The following is a 23,594-nucleotide window of genomic DNA, read 5'->3' as shown; positions in this document are numbered from 1 at the left end:
TGAGTACTATGCAGCAGCGCAGTGGTGGCCCCACTGGAGTGAGGCGCGATACGGTGTCGTCCAGGTCGAGGTCACCGGCTACCCGGACGGCCGGTGGAGTGGGTCGAGGGGGCAGGGGAAGAAGCCCGTCGGCATCTAAGGTGACTGGACCAGCTGGTGGCAGTTCCTCGCAGCTGGGAGTGGGAGGAGTTGAGAAGCAAGGCAAAACTAAAAAGGAGGAGGAACCAAACGGCGCCGTCGTGCAGCAAGGGAATGAGGGTAAAACAAGAAAGGAGGAGGAACCAAACGGCGGGGTTTCGCAGCTGGGGAATGAAGGTAAAACTAGAAAGGAAGACGAATCACACGGCGGCGTTGCGCAGCAGGGGAATGAGTCCTCCATCGACAACCCTCTGGTTTCATTAGAGTGCTTCATCTTTGTCTAAAGTTGCTTCTTTACTGGTTGCATTTTGTCAAAACAAAAGTGCTTTTCTTGTTTCTGAAAGTACTGTGGAATCAAGCACTTTCCTAGCAAATGTTGGCAAAACATGTTTTGCTTTCTGAAACAATGTAAATTATCTGGAAAATGGTATAAAGATCGAGTCTTTTATCTAAATGTTGTTCGTAATTTGTGTGAATTAGTTATGAGCACCCTTCATTTGGAGAGGATCTTGTGTAAGCCTACGACAGCCGCCGCATTCGGCCTCTCCCTCAATCGGATGAGACCATGGGCAATAACGGCCTCTCCCTCAATCGGATGAGACCATGGGCAATAACGGGAAAAGGGAATATAAAGGTCTCTCTTTCTATGAGTGGCTGCACAGCGCGTGCTCCGACTGACAGACCTTGGTAGCTCGATGCAGGATTAAAGCACGGTTTGTGTTGAGATTTGCAAAATTGTGGTTTGTGGTGGTTTTTTTCTCTTTCAAATGTTTGAGATTTGCAAAATTGTGTAGGGATATGTTTGTCCTGGAATCGGTATCTTCTCTTGGAATGGGATGGGATGGGAAAGACAAAGACATCTCAGTACTTTCCTTTTCAAAATTGGTTTTGGTGTAAGCCTTCGAGGGATACAAGCTTCCGGCATCCCACTGTTTCTAGGAAATTTCCTGTCGTCCCTCTCGGTTTTTCTTCGTTACGTGTCCATACCAAGTGGAACTTCACATCGTTAGAGTGGTACGTTGCAGCGTTGCTCCATCGGAGTGGAATGTTCTACACCAAGCACAACACTACTATTTCAAGCACTACCACTGCAAACATAAACGTTACCACTTTTGGCACCATGTATTGCACTTAGACCTAGTTTGGGAGTGAGGTGCTTAAAAAAAAAGCACCCATGAAAAAAAGCTGTGAGGGTTTTAGGTGTTTGGTAAACTGAAAAAAAATGGCTTATTTTGGAAGCTGCTGTGAGAATAAGCTGAAATCAAAGGAAAAAGCTGAAGCTGCTATTTGCAGCTTTGGAAAAATGGCTTTTTTTTCAAAGCACACGGAGCTACAGGGCTTCTTTAATGAAAAGACCCACTATTTGACTGCTTTTTTTTCCAAAAACACTTTTACAAAAAAGTTTACCAAACACTCTGCTGATTTATTTTACAGCCGCTTATTCTCACAGCACAGCCGCTTATTTTCACAGCAGCTTTTTTTCAAAGCACAGCAATACCAAACCAGCCCTTAGCGCATTCAAACAATGAAGGAAATTCAGTCATCGTTTTCAGGACGAATGTATTACTAATCCTTGTTTCGGGTTTACTCAATAGAGGATTATTTTGATATTTAGAAATTAAACACCAAGAAAATCAATTTGAGAGGACAGCCAAAGCTTTATACATAAAACGGAATATGTACATGTGATTGTTGTTCTGCTAATGAGTCTCGGTTCCTGGCTTCCTCCTACGTTCAAAAGACTAATGTGATCGTCAACGAACCCTAATTCGATCATGTCCGAAACCAAAAGGACTAACGAAAACTAGGTTTTTCTTGTCGATATCCCTGTCTTGTTTCAGCTTGAAATTTAGCTCGAAGCAGGATCAAGGCACGGTTTGTGTTTGATGGAGAGGCCAAGCGATGCGCTCCGGTAGACACGGTGCAGGAGCAGGATGTGCAATGAAGGTAGGCATATCTTCCCCAGGCATCATCACAGATACTTCTCTGGCATAAATTCTCATCTGCACAAATTTGATACAAAACATATAAATTGGAGTATGTGTTGGTTTTGGTCCTTTGGGAAGCTACCATGGCAGCAACCCAAGTGAGCAAAAATAATTTTCTATCACATTGTAGCAAGCAAAACGATAATGCTAATATTTTCAAATACCGGATATTTAAGCGGTATTTCACATGTCATAATATAAGTTTGCTTTTTTTCACTTATTTTATGACACGTGAAGTATCAGACACTTTGAATGAGAAGAAATGTCCAAATTAATTGCTAAAACCAAAGAGGGTTCTGATGAGGAAGATACTTTTCTGGCGTGGTTGGTGGCTTTTAACTTTAAAGATTCAAATGCAGCATGCTGTTGATAATTTAATCAAAATTATTATAAAAACAAGCTTTTTAATCCAAGATTAGAGCATAAATCCTGATATTATAATCATCCCTTCACGAGCAGTTTAATAAAAAGTAAATAAATAAAATATTCCTTCAATTATATATCTTCCAAAATACTAAGCTATCAGCAGAATAGCGTAACCTTCTCCACAAATCAAGCTTTCCTCACACACCAAATTCAACTGTTATACATAAACAATATCCAATTTTTGTTTTTTTTTTAAATTTCCTAATCGCTCAATGTCGTGTGAACACGTGGTCTACGGGAAGTGATTAAGATATAACTTACTCAAGATTATATATGTAAAATGTATAGATTAACAAAAAGATTAAGCATGCATGTTGTTTTCGAGATCATAGAAGGCATAAACATTATATTTGACACATATTACATGGTAACTTGAAAGTGTGATAAATTAAAATATTTCCTAACATTGGTACTTGTAGCATGTGATTAAGTTTGCCATTCCAATGCTTAAATTTGGGGTAAATGGTAAATAGTTTAAAAGGAAAAAAAGTACTTGTTGCTAACTGATGAATTCTAGTAAGATCTTTCATAATAGTTTGAGTGAGTGTGACCTATATATAGAAATCAGGTAGTCTAAATTTGATTTCTATAACACTACTACTACAGTAATGAGTTCAACAAATTAGTTTCACACTCAAATTTTCCGGCATATGTAAAAGTGTAATTCTTGTATGAGTTTAATATATAAGTATCACACTACTTTTTTTCGGTCTACTGTGGAAGGCTTAAGCTAGTTAACACCATCTTCTATTGCCCACAATTAAAATGCGAAGGGTGTGAATCATGGCTAAAACTTAGGTGCAAACGGGTGCATATTGTGCCTATTTCTTTCCTTCTTGTCATGTAAAGAGAGACATATAGGTGCAACAAGATGTATTATATCTCTCTTCTCATGTGACATGTCATGTCAAAGAGATAAAAGCAAAGAAATAAGAAGAGTGGACAAAGCATTACAAACACTAGTAATGAAAAATAAATTAAAATATGACAAATTTTCAGTGATTTAAAAATTAAATCATAAGATTTTGGATATTAATCATTAATCAAGTAAAGCATAATTATGCAGATCCTATGAAATCTTACATATAATGCAGCCACTATAGAAACTGAAAACTCCAAATAACACCCTGTCATCTTTGATGTTTTGTTTCTTAAATCATTGTGACCTGTCCTTAAACTAAACCACCAACTCTTCAATTAGCTAAAGTGCCTAAATGTTAATAATGCACACAAAGAAACAAACGGAAATGCTAAAAAGAAAACGAAAGTGATTTCCTCGCTCTCTTTTCTCTCATGCACTCTTTCATTTCGTTTCTAGCTCTTGAATTTAATTAATTAAAGAAGAATTTACCGGTAAACACAAGAGAATGATTGCAGAAGGAGAAAACGTAAATGTGAAAATCAATATCCAAAGAAAAACATGAGTTTTCCAATTTTGGCACAATCTCGTCAAATTTCACACCTTTAGCTATACATGTACGGTGCACCCCACAGGAAAGTAAACAAAGAGAAAGAAGAGAAAATATTATTTTAAATTACTCTAATTTACAGGAAAGAGCCAGAAATATAGCCCTATCTAACTGGACTAACGCACATCTGTGTAGTAATAACAAGTAAAGGGGAAAGAAAAGCTTACTTTGTGAGAGTGGTGGTGATCAAGCTTGGAATCATTGTAGGTAATCTGTGGCTGAAGATCCAAATGAGTAGTAGTTGTAGTAGTGTGAGCTGAAGTGGGCAGCTGTGATGATCTGGGCCTGAAAAATCTCTCAAAAATAGCCATCACAAGAAACATTGAGATGAGAATAGCAGTTGCTACAAAACCTAAAGAAACTGCATTCACTGAGTTGTTGAAGCTCCTCCATTGCTCCTCTTCTCTGTCTGTATTTACTGGAGCTAGAGCAATGCCTTGCCACCTATCTTCACCGCCCATTAGATTCAGACCGAAGCCTCGCAGAGAAACCGATGAAAAAAAGAGGGAAACTCGGTTGCGCGTTTCTTCATTTCATAGTGACATGTAAACAAGAAGAGCAGAGAGAAAAATACAGAGAAACAAGGAGATGGTTGGAGGATGAAATGCCTAAGGACTCGTTTGGTTTTATGGGATAGTTATTGTATAGAATTATTATATATTGAACTTGTCTTGGGCCAAAAGTTTTTGATCTTGTATCTTTGTGTATTTTATTAGTTATTCAAACCCACCAATTCCTTTCGAGTCACCCGATAAACGAAACTTTTCAAACGAGCGTTATTCTATTCTAAATTACGGGGAGGGGAATTCAAACTTGAGTGTAAATACATTTCATAGATATAGTTGAATATCAGAGTGCACATACCACAATGAACAAACAAACGGATTACAAAACTAGAAATATTATTGATATCAAACAGAGAATGCCGAGACGGCTACAAAAATCCTAGAGACTACATTGTGACTAACTTGTTAATTATACAAGCTACAAAACACCATATATATAGATAACTAACATAACCCTAATAAGCAAGAAAACGAAACCCTAATACTAACGGGCTAAGCCCAGAAAACCAAACATTAAAGTAAACCTAATATTTTCCAACACCCCCAGTCAAACTCATGGCGGTATACGACATGGGTTTGCAAACAAGCAGATGTGGACTGGCTCCGTTAGGGGGACAGACAGATAGGCAGACAGGCTCCGCAACGCGGACAGACAGGCAGGCAGGCTCCGCAACGCGGACAGATAGACAGGCAGGCTCCGCAACGCGGACAGACAGACAGGCAGGTGGATATAGATTCACATGGCAGAGGGCAGACATATTTCGTTTGAGCATGGACCTTGTCACTAAACGGACGAGATTCCAATAGCCCAACGGCAACAAACAAGCAGACGAAAACCTCAACAATAATCACTCGAGTAATCAACAATCCAAGCACTCGAACAATCGTTGTGGGTACAATAGCAGACGACCATAGTCATTCTCCAAAACAATCAACAAGACCAACGGCAAGCCCAGCTTCTAATACTTTTGCATTTCTTTTTCTTTTTTTTCTTTTTTCCTTTTCCTCAAACATCACTTTTTTTTTTCTTTTTCTTACTTTTTATTCTGCTTCCTTTTTTCCAATGGTTTTCTCCAGAACGCGTAAACCAAGCGCGAGTTCTGGTCAACGAACAATGGGAACGGCAAGCAAGCAGTGGGTGCAGGCAACAAGCGGGTCGGGTGCAGAGATTCAAGCAGGCTCATGGGTACGAATCAACTGCATGTATTTGCAGCAAGTTGGTGTGGCTTTATCAGATCCGGTCTGCACGGCGCGCAAGCAGGCGAGCGATGTGGGTTTACAGCAGGTGGTGGTAAGACAACGGGGTTGTAGGCGGGACATGGTGGCACTGGGTGTAGGCGTGGCGGGTTGGCGCGGTGATGTCCTGATGGTAGGAGCACGCTGGTGATGTGGGGTTCGTGGCGGAGATTCCAAGTTTAGTAGAGGACGATGACATGACGCAGCAAACTGATTCAAATTTTTTTTTTTTTTAAAACATATAACAAAACCCTAACTACTACCAGACAGACAAACCAACAAAACATACCATAACGAACTGATACGCAGTGGACAAACAAATGAACAAATTGATATCCATCCAGAACAGATTAAATTCCGAGGAATCAAACCCGCTCTGATACCAAGTTGAATATCAGAGTGCACATACCACAATGAACAAACAAACGGATTACAAAACTAGAAATATTATTGATATCAAACAGAGAATGCCGAGACGGCTACAAAAATCCTAGAGACTACATTGTGACTAACTTGTTAATTATACAAGCTACAAAACACCATATATATAGAGAACTAACATAACCCTAATAAGCAAGAAAACGAAACCCTAATACTAATGGGCTAAGCCCAGAAAACCAAACATTAAAGTAAACCTAATATTTTCCAACAGATACTTAACACATACTGGTACATAATCTGCAATGCCAATTGAAATTTATACCAAGATTAACAACTGATATTAAGTTGATGTAAATACATTGATAATAAAAAATAAAATTAGCTTTTGATAGATAATTCAACATGTACATAGTTTCAAGCTGCAGCATCAGCACATTAGGCGCCTCGGACATCTCACAAAAACTTGTTACAAAATCTGTTTCTTTTCTTAAAGAGAAACTGCATCGGTCTTGTCCGGTAAGAGAAGGCTCTCTTCATAAGAATCAACAGAGCAATATGGTCCACAAATCTCAAGACTTTCCATTTGTTTGCTGACAAGGTCCAGGGAAACAAGTTCATGCTTTGATATATTGGTCTCGAACCCAAGTTGCCTGCCTCCTTTAAGAAGCATTACTAATACTTCACCGTTCCTTCTGAAACATAACGCCCGAGGAAAAAGTCTTTCGGGACCCTGTGGACCGAGATTAATCAATTTGGTCCATGACTCCTTCACGCCATACTCCTTCATCACCCATATTTCAAGATAAGAATCTTTAGAATCGGCGTTCATCACAAATAGAGCTATAAATTTTTTGTCACCCGAAACAGACAACAACAATCCCAATATGTAACTCCATATGACACTCGATGGCATCGACATCTTGCAAAATAACTCATTGCCTACGTCAAAAGTCAATATGAAATGATCATCCCTTGCCCTACTTACTGCAGGCCAATGAAGAGCCCCATTGAAAAAAAGGTGTTTTTCTCTTCCATATATTGCACATTGAGGAGCAACCGAACCAAGACTCCTCCACGAGCCAGTGGCTAGTGAATAAACTTCAGCCATGGTTGGACCTTGAAGTTTATTTTTAGGGGTGGCAACTCTAACAACCTTATAGTCAGATGTCATCGCATCATAACCGAATCCAATAGCAGCATCAAACCCGCCATAATTGGGAATGCTGTTATACATGGGAAAAGTAATACCAGGATTGGGAAGGGTTACTGACTTCCTAATTATTGGGTTCCATATTATGAAGCTGTTACCATAACATGCCATATCATCTGCAAAGCATACCAGACCATTACAAATACCAACAACGCGAAGAATTTCATTCTTCAGTTCTTCCTTGAGAGCACTCGGAAATTCTATCTCGAAGTTCTTGTCAAAATCCTGGTTATCATAATGCACAGAAAAAACCTCTTGTCTTATTTTGGACACAACCGTTCTGTGGCGGTGGGTTCTAACAGAAGTTATAAGATGACCAGAAACACTGTGGACTAGGAAGAGGTGAATGTCATTCTGATTATGGAAACTGATTTTTTGCCTAAGGTGGGACTGAATGAAGCTTTGGTTTATGATCATGGACCTCCATGGCTTGCACACCGAGGTGCATTGGATCAAAGATTTAATGGGTAGTCTAAATAGGATATCATGAGTGATTTCCTGAGGAAGGGAGTCGAACATTGCTTCAAATTTCAGTTTCCTTGCTTGACAAGAATCGGCAGTGAGAGATAGACTTCAGTTCCATGGATCAGTAAATGGTGGTAAGTAAGAGAAAGGCGTGAGTAGAAATGCAAAGCTATTACTAAATTACTATAAGAACACTACCAATTAATTACTCATGCACTACAAAGCTAACTAAACACTACAAATGCAATACAAATTTACTAATCATAACGCCATGGAGCTCGAAAGTTCTTTCAAAATGACTAGATGTAATACAACCATGCTGCTAATTACTAGAATAAAGGACGGTGTAATTTGAAAGTTCTTTTAAATATAGAGCATCGAGTCATATTCAAGTCCCTGCATTCCTAATTAATTTAGCCAAAGTCCCATGAAACTTTAAAGTCCTTCATCCAAATGTACCATGTGTGTGTTTGGAGTCATTGGATGAAATACTTTAAAGTTCGATGGAACTTTACTCCACAATGACAGGTTTTAGTGAGGGAGTTGTAAAGTGTATTGTTTAGATTCAAATGAATGGATTGAACTACGGAAATTGGAATCTATATGTGGTCCGTATTAGTCAAATTTCACAGCAAATATATACAAACAACTGTTTCAAAGATCGAAATGATCACATGATCGCATGCTATATTTACCTTCAGCGAGACATACTTTGAAAACTTCTTTCCAACTTTGATCTTCTTCTTCCGCGGTGCCTTCTCTGTGATTCTTTGAGGTGCATTAGCACAAAGCATATTTTGTCAATGCAAGAGATGAGCAACATAAGAACATCCGTCTTTGTATTTTTGTGCTTTTTCTAACCCATCAATTTCTTCCGAGTCACCTTCATAAAATACAAAAGAGGATACAATTTCTTTATTTCTTTTCAAAAGTGTCCGACCGGCCGTAGACGGCTTTAGAGAGAACTGTATGGGACCATTAGGTTGAGAAGGGAGAAATGGTCATATGGAGCCTTATTTTTGTGTGGACTTTCAAGCCAAAATAATTATTAAGATTCGCATGACTCTTTACTTTCCCGATATTTAAGATCGATAGAAGTAGTTCCTAAATTTGTCCATCATCAATCACTTTGGTTATTTGGTGAAAAATTCTATTAAATAAGGACCAAAATAACAAAAAACACTCAATTTAATAAACAATAAGCCAAAATGATTTGATAAAAAAAAAGTATTTTTGTGGACAAACTCACGGACCAATTTTATCAATTTTAAATCTCATGGACCAAAATGAGGAGTTATGCCAATTTGAAGGACGACGTAGTCCGATGAACTAACTCTATAATTTGTAATTTTTTCTTAGCCAAAACACGTTTTTTAGTCCGGAAAAAGTTTTTATAAAGTTTGCCCTAATATTTAGCCGAGACAAGTATTAAATTGTGCCGTATTTGGTTCTTGTAGTTTGCAAAAGCATTTCATAGATACTACCAAAGATAACGGAGACACGAATTGAAATTGTAACGAGATTCTTCCAAAGTTTCAGTTTTTATTAGTTTTCAAAAAGCTCAAGCTTACAACAATAATAGAAGTACTCAAGAAAAACTACCGGAGCTTCAGATAAAATGTTCCATGCCAAAAAACATACACCCACACACTTCAGGCAGCTCAAACATCTCACAAAAAGTCCTTACAAAATCTATTTACAAAATCTAATTTTTTTTCTTAGTGAGAGACCGCATCGGTCTTGTCCAGCAAGAGGAGGCTCTCATAAAATATGGTATTCTAAAATATTCTCAGTAAGCATAATATCTCATAAAACATAATCATTAAAATCATGTTTTTCATGTATGCATTTCTACTATTAAAACATGCATTTTAGAAGGGGTTCACTCACAGATACTCTGTTGTCGAAAAGCCATACAAATAGGAAAGACGGAATCGTCGCTAATATTCACACCTAGGCACATAAATGGTACAATTAACAAAACTATACTCAAACGATTAAATTTCGAAAAACGGATGCCATAAACGGATTCGGGACGTCGAAAAATACAAATGAGGACCTCGGGTACCTTCATGGGCCACCACGCGCCACCGTGGGTGGCAGGAAAAGTTGTTGGAAAATTTGTCGATGCCATCGTCGCTGGTGTCGTTGCCATCGCCGCCACGCGTGTACTCCACCTACCAGCATCGGCAAGCACCCATGTGGCTGGGCTAGGGTTTGGATTAGGTTTGGGCTTGGTTCCTTGGGCCAAATGCCTAAGCTACGCATGGCCCAAAGGCCTTGGTCCGAAAGGTTATGGGTTTAGGTTCTATTGGGCCTTGGGCTTGAAGGTCTGGCCCAAAATAAAAGGGTTTTTGGGTTTTTATAAAACTAAAATAAAAATAAATAAACTAAAAGGATTTGGGTTGGGTTTAAACAGGCCAAGGCCCGAAGGGTTTGGTCTTTTTAGGTTTGGGGTAAAAGGCTCATTTCTCGTCGGGGAAGAAGGCTGGAGCCTCTCGAGCTCCGATCGCCGTCGAAACTCAACCCTAGGCTACAATCTAGGTACGAAAATGAAGTGCAAGGTGAGGGAAAGCGTTTTCTTACCTTCGATTCATTGTGGGATGGCCGAAGGTGGCTAGGTTTAGCTTGAGAATCGCGGAGGTTCACCGGACCTGGTTTTGGGTGCTTTTTGGGTGTCTCAGGGCTTCACAGAGACAAGGGAGAGTGAGGGGAGGTCCACGAGGGTGGTGCTGCTGCTGCGTCGTAGTTGAGGTGCCTTTAAGGGCGTGCATAGGTATATGGGTTTGATCGGGAGAGAGTGAGAGAGAGAGAGAGAGAGAGAGAGAGAGAGAGAGAGAGAGAGAAAAAGAAAGAGAAAGAGAGATAGGGGGAGTTGGGGGAGTGGAGAGAATCTGGAAAGTGGATTTGGATTGGGTAGAATAGCGAGGGGTGAAAATGTAAAGTTCAAAATACCTTTAAGTGAATTGTGAAATTACAATAGAATTTGGGGGTGGGGTTTCACACATATAATACTACGTAATAGATTTTCTGAAAACTCTAGCATGCCATAAAAATCATTCGTAAAACATATATGTATAAACCAGTGCTCAGTAATGGAAATATAGCCGCCCGAAGGCAAATCCGTAAAACCTCTATAATCTCATCAGTGATGTACTCAACTAAGGGTATCATAGTGGCCCAAAGGCATAACCATCACCAAAGGTCAAGCTGTACGACACTGGGTTACGTTAGTGAAGAAATCATGGTCCATCACCCAAAAGTGAAGTTGTATGACTCTAGGTTATGCCAGATAACAAATATATGTATATGCAGTGGGTCCATCACCCGAAGGTGAAACTGTGCGACTCCAGGTTACGCCAGAGAAGAAACATAGGGTCCATCACCTAAAGGTGAAACTGTACGACTCTGGGTTACATCAGAGAAGGAACATATACATATAACATATCACACCGACATTAGCCCCAGGCTAGTGAAGCTAGGGATATGTCATAAATATCCTCAATTGTGTCCTATGGTCATAGACGTCTACATACCTGGTTGTGTGTATGTGTTATATGATAACCCACTAGATAAGCACCGAGAACATACCTCAAAAGTCTCATATCAAAATGCGGAGCTCCGACATGCACATATTTAGGATGAGAAAGAAATAGGGATTAAACCCAGAAGGTGGGATTTTCTGAAGAGCAAGGAAGAAGAAGAATAAGAGAAAGATGGATGGGGTTTTAAATGGGGAGAAGAAGAGAAACAATGCCTCAATCTACACCTCTCTTTATAGCTTGTTGTCCCATCTCTTTTCTCTTTTTGCAAATCCCTAAAATCACTTGTAGAAATCATCCCAAATTCTTTCTCTGCAACGGACCCCTCATCTCTCTCTCTGCAAATCGCACAAATCCCTCCCCCTATGGCGATATGTCTGTCTTCTTTTTCTGTCTCCCATCTCTCTCTATCTCAGATGCGGCATATCCTCCATCCCCGAAACCCTCATCGAATGACTACGAAGCCAAACCTGCCCCCAATTCGCTCAAAACATTAGAGGACAAAATTGCCCTTCCAAACACATCATCCCCACCGTTGAATTTTAACCTTTGATGGGCTGAATTGTCATTAACCGACTGAGGGCTGGACTTTTACAGAAAACCAACGAAGCCTATGAAAAAAAAAAGAAGCAGCCTAAACCCAACCCAGCATAGATTTGGTGGTAGTAGTGTAAATAAGGCAAAATTAAAGGACAATAATTTGACTGTAGCTAAGCTACAATCAAATTCCTCCTCAATTTTAGAATAGATAATTATGTGGGATCATAGGTTGGGAAGAGAAGAGAGGCCATATGTGAGAGAAAAACTATTTCTTTTTTTAGAAAATCTCGGCGGTACCAGAGAAATTTTCTTAACAAAAAAAAAAGTTCATCTAGTCAGGGGGACATAAAACTTACCCCTCATAATACAAGAAAAAGAGAAGAAAAAGAACATGAAAAAGAAGGGGGAACATAAACCTTACCTCCTTTATAATCAAAATGAATAAAGGTACAAGGAAAGGGGGAGGGGGGGACATAAAATCTAACCTCTCTAAAGCCAAACCTAAAAGGTCTAAACCTACAAAACCAGTTGAGGAACACCACAAGGTTAGGGAAAAAAATGTGAGACAAATTTGTACGTCCAGATGCACATTTATTTGAGAGGAGGAAGCCATGAAAACCAGCATAATCCAAAAACAAAACAGCACGAACTGTCGGTGGAGGAGAATCATGCCATACCATAGTTGGAGAAAATAAACCCATATTAACAAATTTTTCTATGACAACATTTCCTTCTGATATATGTGAGAGGCGTAGAAAGTCATCTTTTTTAATGATGTCCAAACAAATAGACCATTGTGTACGAAGAGGCCGAGGATGATCAAAATCAGTCGAATAGACAGTTACGAGAGAGAAAACCTTATTTTCATGAGTGGTTGCACAGTTACGTGGTCTAATGAACGATTCCTAGAATTTGCATTTTTTGTTCTTTAAAATTGGTTTAACATTTTTCTATAGTGAGATTTTTATTTTTCAAAAATCACTTGCAACTAAATTTGGGAAAGAAAATTCAAACTCAAGTGGAAAAGCATTATATAATTAATTTCAACAATAATTTCAAGCTGCAGAATCAATTGAATGCAGTACCAAGATTAGCAACCAATACTCATTGGCATCGATATCTCACTAAATAACTCACTACCCACGCCAAATGTCAATATAAATGATCATATGTTTGGAGATGGGACTAGCATTATTGATCATAGTACTGCAGGCCAATGCGAGCCCCATAAAAAAAAAACGTGAGCTGAAAGCCCTATGTTTGGAGATGGGACTAGCATTATATTTAATTGTCAATAATGCACCACACGAACTCTACAAATGAATTACTCAATCATTACAAATCTATTTTCCTAAAACACCACAAAAATGCAATACAAAACGCTAACCGTACAGCCATAGAACTTGAATGTTCTTTTAAGTGTGTGTTTTTGGACGAAGTACTTTGAAGTTCGAAGGAACTTCACTTCTCAGTGGTGGTATTAAGTGAGGGGAGTGGCAAAGTGATTTGTTTGGCTAAAATGAGGAGGTCGAACTATGGAACTTGTAACCTACATGTAGGTTTTATTAATAAATTCAATAGCATATATGAAAACAACTGTTCAAAAATAGAAATGATCACATGATCGTATGCTATTTTTACATCAAACACCATGTAACCAGGCATACTTTGGAAGCTTATTCCTGCGATTAGCTTCTTCTTGCCTGGTGCCCGTTGCCCATCTCTGTGATACTTGGAGGAGCATTGTAGTGTAGTGTGTATTTTTTCAACGTAAGAGATGAGGAACAGGAGTCAAGCAATTGAGGTCTTTGTACCTTTTATGCTTTTTTTTTTATTAAATTCGATTTTCAAACCCATCAACTTCTTCCGAATCACAAGGGACATTTAGATCTAGGTACAAAAACATTCTACTTTTGAATTGAGTCCAATTCCATGTTCTTATCTTTGACAAAAAAAAATAAAAAATCCATGTTCTTATCAATTTAGGTTTAGTTAATCTTTTCTTATTCCCGTTTTGCTCTTTATAATAAAAATGAAAATATATTTACATTTTATCCATCATTTACTCAAAATTAAATTTTAAAATCTGTAAATGTCTTGAATTTACCCAGTGCCTAAGAAAAAAAATGTAATATTTATGCATAAAAAATAGCAACCCCGAACCAACAAAGCTCCTTGCTTTGCAAGAATCAGGGGAAAGGAAGTGGGGTGGTGGGAGGGAAATGTCTACCGTACGCAGTCTTACTCTTGCTTTGCAAAAGGTTGTTCTACTACTAGAACCCTTAGCATTTTGGTCCAGTGACCTTTCGGTCATAAAATATGCATATGAGTGTAAAATCATGACTTAAGTGAACTAAAAAACATTTAAAAATCACAAACAAAAATATATGTTTATAACAACAAAAAACTTGTTGATGTAGGTTGGTAATTCAATTCATCTGTGATACAAGTAGATTGGATAGTGAAGGTACAACGAACTAAAAATTTGAATAATCAAATCGTCGCATTTGTTTGAATAAACGGAGAATATATATGGGCTCGGAACAGAGAGATTTTTTAGTGTGATCGGTACACGGGGTGATACATCACATGTCACTATACAAATGGTGGAATATGTGTGCTAAAACGTTAATAACTTAAAAAATAAAATTTTCCACCACTCCTATTAAAACACGTGGTGTACCACTTGTATTCCCGTCACAACTAAAAATTTCTCCTTAGAACATTGAAAATGCCTCAATTTCCAAAATCTAGGTCACTTGAATTTCCCACGCGTCGCAGTGCATGCACTCATTGGTTTTCGACGAATAGAAACCTAGTTTTCCAACTAATTCCAAATCCTACCAAGTTTTACAGCCATATGTATCTCAACATGAGAAACAACTTTTGTACTACTACAAGGTCTAAAAGTGGACGGAAGACGACCAATTTTGTCGGTAAAGACTGTTCACTTTCAAGGCTCGTAACTTCTTCGTTTAATTTCGATTTGTGAACGATTTTTTGTTTAAATGCTCATGGAATCAAGTTTTATCCATGTATTCTAAACCCATCTCCAAACACCAAAGTAATTATTAAAATGACAAAATACCATTGAAAACATTTTTCCAAAACTGTAAAATAAATAAATAATAATTTTGAGACGGGATATCACACTCCTCTTGTTTCTCCTTCACTTTTATGCTTCTTTATGTCCCTTGAACTTTCACCTTAATTTTCAATTTGTCCTTATACTATTTTTTTTTGTGTCAATAGATAGATTTGTTAGATTGAATGTTAGATTAAAGAGTCAACGAGATTCGAACCCAAACCATGGTGCAAGAGCAACACTCATCTCCATCACTGTGGTAGAGAGAGGGCTAGTGGCTCTAAACATTTGTTCATTGAGGTCCATGAGTTTAACAAAATGTGCACTATTGATATTCTCCACCGTTACTTATGTAAAAAAAAAAATTATATATATATATATATGTATATATTACCATTAATCTAATGATGTGACATATATGTGAGTCCCGCATATCCAATCTAACTATGTTTTAGGACCAAAACTAATATATCGTGAAAATACAGAAACTATGCATTTGTTTAATATATGATATATATATATATATATATATATATATATGTATGTATTATTAATCTAATGATGAGACTCATGTGAGTCCCGCATATCCAATCTAACTATGTTTTTAGGGAACACAGATCCTTTCTGGATCTGAGCTTAGGAATCAATAGATCCAGACCATTAAAATTTGATCCAATGACTATAATTATTATAATTTTTAGGAGAACTCCCTGTTTGTAGTCGTTTGATCAAATTTCAATGGCCCGGATCTATTGATCCTTAGGCTCAAATCCAGAGAGGATCTGTTTCCGTTTTTATGGACCAATCCAAAACTTAACTATGGTGAAAATTCAGAAACTATGCATTTGTTTAATATATGACCTTTGGTTTGTATATATATGGGTACACTTGTGTTTTTAAGGAACTTTAACAAAAAACTTCCGATATTGTTCACTTTAACGAAAAACTATATTTTTACACTAAAAATCAATCTTGGTACTATTCACTTTACCCTTTATTTTGTCCTTAACGTTAAAACTCAAAGTTTTCAAGTCATTTTCATTAGTTTTCCTTTGTTTTTATAAAGAGACATGCATTTAGTTTTAAACATATACCAATGAGTTTTAGGTATGTTTTTTTAAAGGGTTGTGCTATCCACACACCCCTTTTTACTTCTCACACACCCCTTGTTAATTTCTGTCCGTTGATCTTCTTCAATTCATCCGATGTGACGACCGAAAACCAAAAAGATGTGGGAGAAGTAAAAAGGGGTGTGTGGATATCACACCCTTTTTTTTAAACAATTATTACTTACATTTGTGTTTCTGCGGTACGTTTGATTTTAAATGTATCAATATCACTATTTTAAAAATCCTTGCCTAGTGCCGCCTAGGCTCCACCTAGGTGCTAAGCAGCTGGCCAAAATCCCGATTAATGCCTAGACGTTTAAAAATTAAGAAAAGGCGTCTAGACCTTTTGAGGTGCCTGCCTAGACCACCCAAACCCGCCTAGACACCTGCCTAAGTTGTGACTAACTTAGATAGAAAATAGATAACTTTCTTTTTGCATTTTATTATTTCCAATAAATTGTAAGAGACTTATTGAACATTTAAATAAACACACATTATATGTTTGCTCCTCATGTTTTCATTATGTTCCAATATTTCATAATATATATGTCATTCTATTTTCTAGTTTATGATGAAATTATATATATTTTAATTATAAATAGACACTTATTTACACGAAATACAATAGATTTACTTAAATCCGCCTAGGCTCCGCCTAGCCACCTAGGCGCTAGGCCAGCTAGCCACCGCCCGACTAGCGCCTAACGTTTTTTAGAACCTTGATCAATACGCTTTAGGTACATTTTGTTTTAGATGGGGCCATTTTGGTTTCCAATATACATAAGATATAGTTTTGCTAAAATCTATGTTATCATTTTAGTCTAATTTTAGTTTATATTCATTAAAAGAAGAAAAAACACTAGTACACATTAGTGCTAATGTTTTTTTTTTCTTTTCAAAAAGATACGATAGCAAATTTCATTTCATCAAAGAGTTGCAATACATCGTTTCATCCATAGCCTGTTCCAAGGCCTTACACTTTCTTCTACAAGTAAGTCAGTAACTACACTTGGAGTAGGAGGAGAATTATTCCATTCACAGCTTTGCCTCTGAGAGAGAGACCAATCCGTACAAGTCGGTGGGCAACTAAGTTTGCATTGCGGCGAGTATGGTAACGATAGCAGCTTCAGTGATTGAATGGAGTAGCGATTTGGTGTCCTCCACAATTTGTCTAATTGATGAAAAATTGTGAGTAGGATCCCCCAACGCCTCCACAATCTGAAGGGAATCAGTCTCAAAATAAATCTTGAAAATCCCTATCAACTGCCCAAGCCAAACCCTCCCTGAAAGCCATAGCTTCCGACTGAAGAGGAGCGAAGACATCCTCAAAATTCCCACAATTTGCTGCCACGAACACCCCTAGCTCATCCTCAAAATTCATGGTAGTGGTTGTGCTTGTTGTATACGAAGGGGTCCATTAATATTTAAATCCTAAGAAACTATACAAGTTTGAATGGTAACTTTGTCAAAATCCGCGACTAACACTAATATATCCTCTATTGTTTTCTTAACAAAAGGTTTTACTTTTATGTGTTATAATTTGAAGAAGCTGTCGTTTTTATCCTTCACTTATAGGAATGTCTATACATTGAATGTGCACAAAAACTCTACAAATAAATTGGCGACATTAGATAAAGTTAAACTTTATTTCTGATCCAAACTCATGATTTTGACATGTAACTTATCTGATCCGGAAGAATTTAACCCTCCATATCCGTTTGCCAAATACAATAATGTTGCTAATTAGCATATGCAGTGCTGTAAACCCTTTTAGTGGTGCATAAATTGAGAATGCTCAAGAGCACCTTGTTGCTAGTGCACCTAGGGGTCTTGAATTGGCTCAATGCCGATCCATTTCCTATGAAATATTCCAAAATTTTCTTGAACGTTCCCTTCTCCACAATCCGAAGCTCTAGAGGTCCGATCGAATTACTTCGCCTCGAGACAACGTAACCATGATCCACGAAAGATGCATCCATTTCTCTGCAACATTCACCAAGAACCCTCTCTTCAACTTCTCCTTTGATCTCCCAGTATATTATGTAGTGGCCTGGTTGGGTCAGCACATCAGCATGGCTTGTGAAGTCAATCAGTTCTGCTTTGGACTTGCTCAATAGTTGAGACCCTCTCTCCACCACCATTTGAAGGTCCTTTTCAGTGTTTTTGTCTATGTTTACTGTCAATATAAGCTTTCTCCTGCATATAAAGTTCAATTTTGGAGTTCCATTGTGGAAACCTGCCACTTCCACCACATCTCCTAGCCTGTACCTATAAAGTCCTGAAAAATATAGAGAGCAAAAATACAATGTTATACAAAAAACAATTTATAGAAAACTAAATTTGAACTTGAATACAAAGAGAATAAACACAGTATCATAACCAATTGAAATAATTAACGTACATTAACAAATTTCAAGTCTTTTTAGAGGTATAGAAAAAAACAAAATTTTGCTTTTATTTCCATCATCATGGAGATCCCACTAGGGATCTAGAATTCGCAATGTGGTTTGAAAAAAATGGTTTAAAATATTGGTATCAATAGCATTTTAATTTTGTCCACGATATTGTGGACTTAATTTTGTCCACGTACCCTATAAGTTTATAAGTGCCTAATTTTTCCAAATTGCAACTTGTGGCCCACGTGTCAAGGGGGGAAGGGGACCAGATTTTTCTACGATTGACGCTGATATTTAAATAATCGACAGTCCACATGTGTGTGTTCATTAAGCTTTGGTTTGTTGTAGGATGGCATGTACCAATGATCGATGCCTAAACATGTCCAATTTAAGGGTATAAAGTCATTTTGTTATAGAGTTTACCAAATTATAAAAAAAACAAAAAACAAAACAAAAAGAAGTGATTTTGTTATATAATGAAAAGTCGCCACTTGTAAAGAGTATTTTGATAATTCAATTTCTCGCACGTGATCACTTTTGTTGAAACAACAAGTTGAATTAGACTATTAAGGATGATAAAGAAAAATTCATGCAAAGCTAAATAGTACATGCTTCTATTTGGGTATTAGGGTTTTACTTTGTAGAATTAGACTATAAGAAATAATTTATGGACACCAGTATGTATTTTTGTCATTTGATTTTTTTTACGGGTTTGTGTAAGAAAAAGAAAAGAATGTGAGAAACATAGAAAAACACCAGTGATTGCTTACCAGTGAAAGTAGTGAGGACAATCTCATACTCTTGTCCAACCTTGACTTGTGACAATGGTACTGGTTTATCTTCTATGAAATCATCAATGACCAAATTGTAATCTTGCTTCTGTCTATGAAGTGGTATGAACTCAAAGTAGGAAAAAGTCGGCACCACTGCAAATGTCACATCCTCCGGAGGCAAACAAGGATCCACATTCACTCCAATCCAACTCTCAGTTGATCCATATTCTGCACTTACTAGCGGCACTTCCGCTGCATATCGCCGGAGTTTTTTCAAATACGGCTGCATTGATCCTGTCATTATAGAGTACACATACTTGGCATTGGGCCAAAGCTTTGGAATCAGACCAAACCAATCCAAATCCTCCAGCTCCTCGCAACAAGCTTCAATTTTCGAAGCCAGAATTGGGTTTGGGGAGATGATATCCAAGACAGCTTTTCGCACTTTGGGGAGATTGATTCGTTTACTAAGAGTGCCGTCTCGAATGTCAATGCACAACTCCTTCCAGAGCTCTTCGAAGGCGATAAAGGACTGCACTATGCTGTACGCAAAGGTGGAGGTTATGAACTCTACTTGCTCGGAGAAGAAGAGGCCGAGGAGAAGGTGACAATATGTTGATTGCTTGCTGTCACCGCTCGAAATGACTTCTTCGGGGCTGCAAGTGAATGACTTGGTTTTTTCTTGTTTAATTTTGAATTCTGGGCTGGCGTAGTAGTGAGTTGTGGCTGTTCCTGCTGTTAATCCTCCCTTGGTTTTGAATTGTCTACTGCTGTATATGAATTCCAAGATCCTCCCTCCTTCTCTCGTCGGATAAACCCTACGATTAAGACGAAGAAAGTAAAATTAAAGAGTCACGGTTAAACAAGTTTAAATTAATACTTTTGGAATATTATTCTAACTAGTGCTTTTGACATATAATTGTAAATATAAAGGTTTTTAACTTCATATAAATATGAAAAGCTGTAAAAATAGCTACCTTCATATATGACAGTCTAATGAATTCGAATACTGGACTGAAATTTAAGAGACAAAGTTTAAACCTTGATCTATAAGCTGCAGCCAGCCTAAAAATTTGAAGAGTGGTATGTGAACTGTGGCGCATAAACGGTACGTACTTTTGTCTTCCTTCTGTGGTTCCAGAACTAGGAAAAATGTAACCAAAGAGACCATTAGACCCTTCTACAAAGTGTGAACATATACAGGTACTGGTTTTATTCCTTGAATCCAACAGAACAAAAAAAAAAATCTATTTTATTCTAGCAATATTCTAATTTGATCCTAGTTAGTATATTTACTAGGACTAATTGAAACACATCTCAACTTTTATGAATATAATTAAGAAGCTAACCTTAAGGAGAGAGTAGTTATAGGTTGTTTTGTGAGAATGGGGCCTGATTCCCCATTTGCAATTCTATGAATGTAAGGCTCTAAATCTGCATGTGAAGCAAGAGGCACCAAAGAAGTGTAGAGTGATTCCAACACACATGGATCTACCTCTTGGATTTCGATGTCCCCCAACCATTTCTTGAGATATTCCACTTCGAAATTCAGCTCAAGTATCCGCCAGAGCGTCTGCGTTTGAACTGAACCTGCCTTCTCCGTCATGTCCTCAAACCACCTAACGATGTCGTCTTCTCCACATACAGATGGTTCCATTGGAGAAGTTTTTGTGGCTGCTGGGTTTTCAGAAGAGGAAATAATGCATAAAAAATAAAAAACAAAGAACAAAGTCGTTACAGCTTACAATCTTTATTGGAGGTCTACTAAATTTGTAGCATGTAGCGTATGATTATATAGTCCACAACATATATTCAGAAACGACCACAAAATATATTCAAAAACCAACCAATCTATCTATGGAACCTGTCGTTTATTCAAAAATTCAACCAACCTCTTTATTCAAAAATTCAACCAACCTTCTAATGTTGGTTGCACAACTCTCTCTCTCTCTACTCCATCGATCTTAGAATTGTACGATGGTTTGTAAACCACAGGGCATACAGAGTGTCATCCTTTTCAGGAGAGAGAGAGAGAGAGAGAGAGATTTGAATGATAAGATATGGGGACAAGGGTTGCAGGGGACCAAGTCAATCAGCAACGTTGACAGCTTGGCTTACAGCACCATGCTCTAGCTATTTTCCCTTCTGTTATAAGGATTTTATGACATTGTGGCACAGATGTAGGTGGACACTAAATCAATTATCTCGCAGCGAATATATCTTTATGTGAATGTCTTATTTATAATATAATGAGTGAAGTACTGCTATAAGTGAGACATTGACATGAAGATATATAACGATGATATTGAAGATTTTCTACAATATGACTTGAGGTTAAACGATCAACACCCTGCCTAACTACCATGACAACTCCATTGATCAAATCTACAAGTCACTTAAATCTATTATAGTCAAGTAGTTTAATCAATGTCACTCAAACAAGTATATATTACAAATCTAGGGTTTAGGGTTCCCTTCCAGACTAGCTAGTCGACAACCCACAATTACTAGGATGGAAGATCAAGACAATGCAATTTAAAATCATGGAATGGAAAATAGTTATATTCACACATCTAGTTTATTTCTTATTCTTCTTTAAATTATCCACTGAAGACTAGAACATAAAAAATTGATAAGCATGAAAATCGTACTCTCATTAAAGTATACTTAGGGTCCCAATCTTTTTTCGTTATATTTTTTTATTATCCTTTGATTTATCCATCCCAAAACTAGAAATATAAAATAAAATAACGACAGTGGAGAAATAACAAATTGGAAATACGAACACTTCCCGCATTAGTGCAGATTATGGTGAAGTGTCCCACGTTTCTTGGTGGATAATCCATAATTGGCTGTGGTTAAAGCTTCAATTCTCAGTTGGTCCCTGCCTCCTAAATGTGTTTAGTGCTTATGACCGTTTATATCTTCATCAACGTACACAAATTTTGTAGCTTCATTTTCTCCATGTCACATCACTATTTGTGGTCATGTGCACACCTGTTAAAAGCTGATGCAATTGATATTGTCCAGAAGATTATTATTTTTGAAGAATGAATTTAATCAAGCATCTGAGTGTCAGTTTAGGAGCCACTCAATCAGAAGCCAGAATCCTTTTTCAGATCATGGGGGGTTTCAATTTTGCTGGAGAGAAACTTATGTAGGATCACTCAAATCACGATATCTGTAAAATCATTCTCACAAACATAAATCTTATTTGACTCCGGAACGGTTTCACTTGATATAATAATAAACCCAATGATTAATTAAAAAGGTGCTAATGAACTTTGATTAGTTGATAAAATCTCTTGATGTAATACTCTGCTTAAAGTCGCTTTGTGATTTAACATGTGATGTTTAACTTTGTTCCCTCTCACTTTATCTCTTCGTTTACGATTTGGCTCAAAGCATATTGCCTTTAGCTTTGCTGTAATATGGCTTCCCCGACCCTATGAAGGGTCTTATCATGTTATAATCACAAATCATTAGTAATTAAGTAGAGCATTAGAGTGATTTGTTCTAACTTCCCTCTCATAACATGTATGTGAAATCATCTTGTATCAGTAAATAATTAGGACCAATTCATACGAAAGAACATTACGAAAACTCTTGCAATAACAAAAGGACAATTTCAACTAGTTTTCTGCAAGAACATCATTAAGAATGATTAGATTTTAATATAATGACATTACTGATGGGAGAATCATCAATTAGATACACAAAATTCACGTGGCCATTTGTATGGCTGATATTATTCATTTGCAATTTGCCACTAGCTGGTGACTCACTTGTTGTATGCTACTGTCCAGAGATGTCACTAGCAAGCACCGACTTTTATTTTTCCAAGAGTTGATACGTCATTTTGTTCCAAAGGAAAAGGGGCACTTTGTTCCAAGGGAAAAGGGGGTGGGTGCTACAAAGAGGATGACAACGAAGAAGAAACAATATCTTTGTCAATAAGAAGAATCAGAACAAAAGATACAACAACAAAGTCTTATCCTACTATGCGGGGTCGGTTGTATGAATCTTGGAACGTCACTGCGCTTGACTTTGTGCCAAGTCTACATAAATGTACCTTATTATAGATGACATTAGTCAACAAAAAGATGGACTACAAGTTCAGCTCCATTCTATGTTGTATGTGAATCCCTCTGCATTCCAAAACCCGAAAGTTATAACACTGCAAAGTTTTTCAGTTAGCAGTTTATACTTCAAATTCGGTGCAAGAAAACAGCAGAAAAAAAAAAAAAAAAAAACCAAATTTGAAAAGGAT

At 37.4% G+C, this 23,594-nt stretch overlaps 3 protein-coding genes and 1 long non-coding RNA gene across 9 annotated transcripts; 1 reads left to right on the top strand and 3 right to left on the bottom strand.

Annotated features, from left to right (window-relative positions):
• Window positions 1-1,737: 1,737 nt before the first annotated feature.
• LOC103435465 (uncharacterized) lies at window positions 1,738-4,616 on the bottom strand. The gene is made up of 2 exons (XM_008373863.4): window positions 4,189-4,616; window positions 1,738-2,141 (listed from the first exon to the last, which is right to left on the bottom strand). Exons 1-2 carry the CDS (start codon window positions 4,480-4,482, stop codon window positions 2,004-2,006), a joined length of 432 nt encoding a protein of 143 aa, XP_008372085.1. The 5' UTR covers window positions 4,483-4,616; the 3' UTR covers window positions 1,738-2,003.
• Window positions 4,617-4,942: 326 nt separating this feature from the next.
• LOC139188290 (uncharacterized) lies at window positions 4,943-6,462 on the top strand. Its single transcript, XR_011571645.1, has 3 exons — window positions 4,943-5,251; window positions 5,282-5,533; window positions 5,665-6,462. It is a non-coding gene; the product is annotated as an uncharacterized lncRNA (long non-coding RNA).
• Window positions 6,463-6,691: 229 nt separating this feature from the next.
• LOC103435587 (F-box/kelch-repeat protein At3g06240-like) lies at window positions 6,692-8,673 on the bottom strand. The gene is made up of 2 exons (XM_070827433.1): window positions 8,575-8,673; window positions 6,692-7,639 (listed from the first exon to the last, which is right to left on the bottom strand). Exons 1-2 carry the CDS (start codon window positions 8,671-8,673, stop codon window positions 6,692-6,694), a joined length of 1,047 nt encoding a protein of 348 aa, XP_070683534.1.
• Window positions 8,674-17,782: 9,109 nt separating this feature from the next.
• On the bottom strand, window positions 17,783-21,542 carry LOC103435463 (indole-3-acetic acid-amido synthetase GH3.10). Of its 6 annotated transcripts, none has more exons than XM_070805178.1 (5): window positions 21,242-21,542; window positions 20,674-21,001; window positions 20,366-20,467; window positions 19,322-20,142; window positions 17,783-18,433 (listed from the first exon to the last, which is right to left on the bottom strand). In XM_070805178.1, exons 2-5 carry the CDS (start codon window positions 20,979-20,981, stop codon window positions 17,895-17,897), a joined length of 1,770 nt encoding a protein of 589 aa, XP_070661279.1. In that variant the 5' UTR covers window positions 20,982-21,001; window positions 21,242-21,542; the 3' UTR covers window positions 17,783-17,894. The 6 variants fall into 6 exon arrangements, with proteins under 6 accessions (XP_070661279.1, XP_070661280.1, XP_070661277.1 ...); XM_070805179.1 differs by having other exon boundaries at window positions 21,217-21,536; XM_070805176.1 differs by having other exon boundaries at window positions 20,674-20,998; window positions 21,217-21,536.
• Between the last annotated feature and the right edge of the window lie 2,052 nt (window positions 21,543-23,594).

The sequence above is a fragment of the Malus domestica genome, chromosome 09 (genome assembly GCF_042453785.1).
Source record: "Malus domestica chromosome 09, GDT2T_hap1".
NCBI lineage: Eukaryota > Viridiplantae > Streptophyta > Magnoliopsida > Rosales > Rosaceae > Malus > Malus domestica.
The sequence above is the reverse complement of the archived record's forward strand: the minus strand, read 5'-3'. Positions and strand labels throughout refer to the sequence as shown.

Bases quoted from the DNA above. Each gene is read 5' to 3' on its own strand.
- LOC103435465 (XM_008373863.4), bottom strand. From the start codon at position 4,482: ATGGGCGGTGAAGATAGGTGGCAAGGCATTGCTCTAGCTCCAGTAAAT. The intron at 2,142-4,188 runs GTAAGCTTTTCT...AAATTTGTGCAG, and splicing joins ATCACCACCACTCTCACAAA to ATGAGAATTTATGCCAGAGA.
- LOC103435587 (XM_070827433.1), bottom strand. From the start codon at position 8,673: ATGCTTTGTGCTAATGCACCTCAAAGAATCACAGAGAAGGCACCGCGG. The intron at 7,640-8,574 runs GTAAATATAGCA...TATGATAACCAG, and splicing joins CAAAGTATGTCTCGCTGAAG to GATTTTGACAAGAACTTCGA.
- LOC103435463 (XM_070805178.1), bottom strand. From the start codon at position 20,981: ATGGAACCATCTGTATGTGGAGAAGACGACATCGTTAGGTGGTTTGAG. The intron at 20,468-20,673 runs GTTAGCTTCTTA...CATTTTTCCTAG, and splicing joins ATAACTACTCTCTCCTTAAG to TTCTGGAACCACAGAAGGAA. The intron at 20,143-20,365 runs GTTTAAACTTTG...TCTTAATCGTAG, and splicing joins GCTGCAGCTTATAGATCAAG to GGTTTATCCGACGAGAGAAG.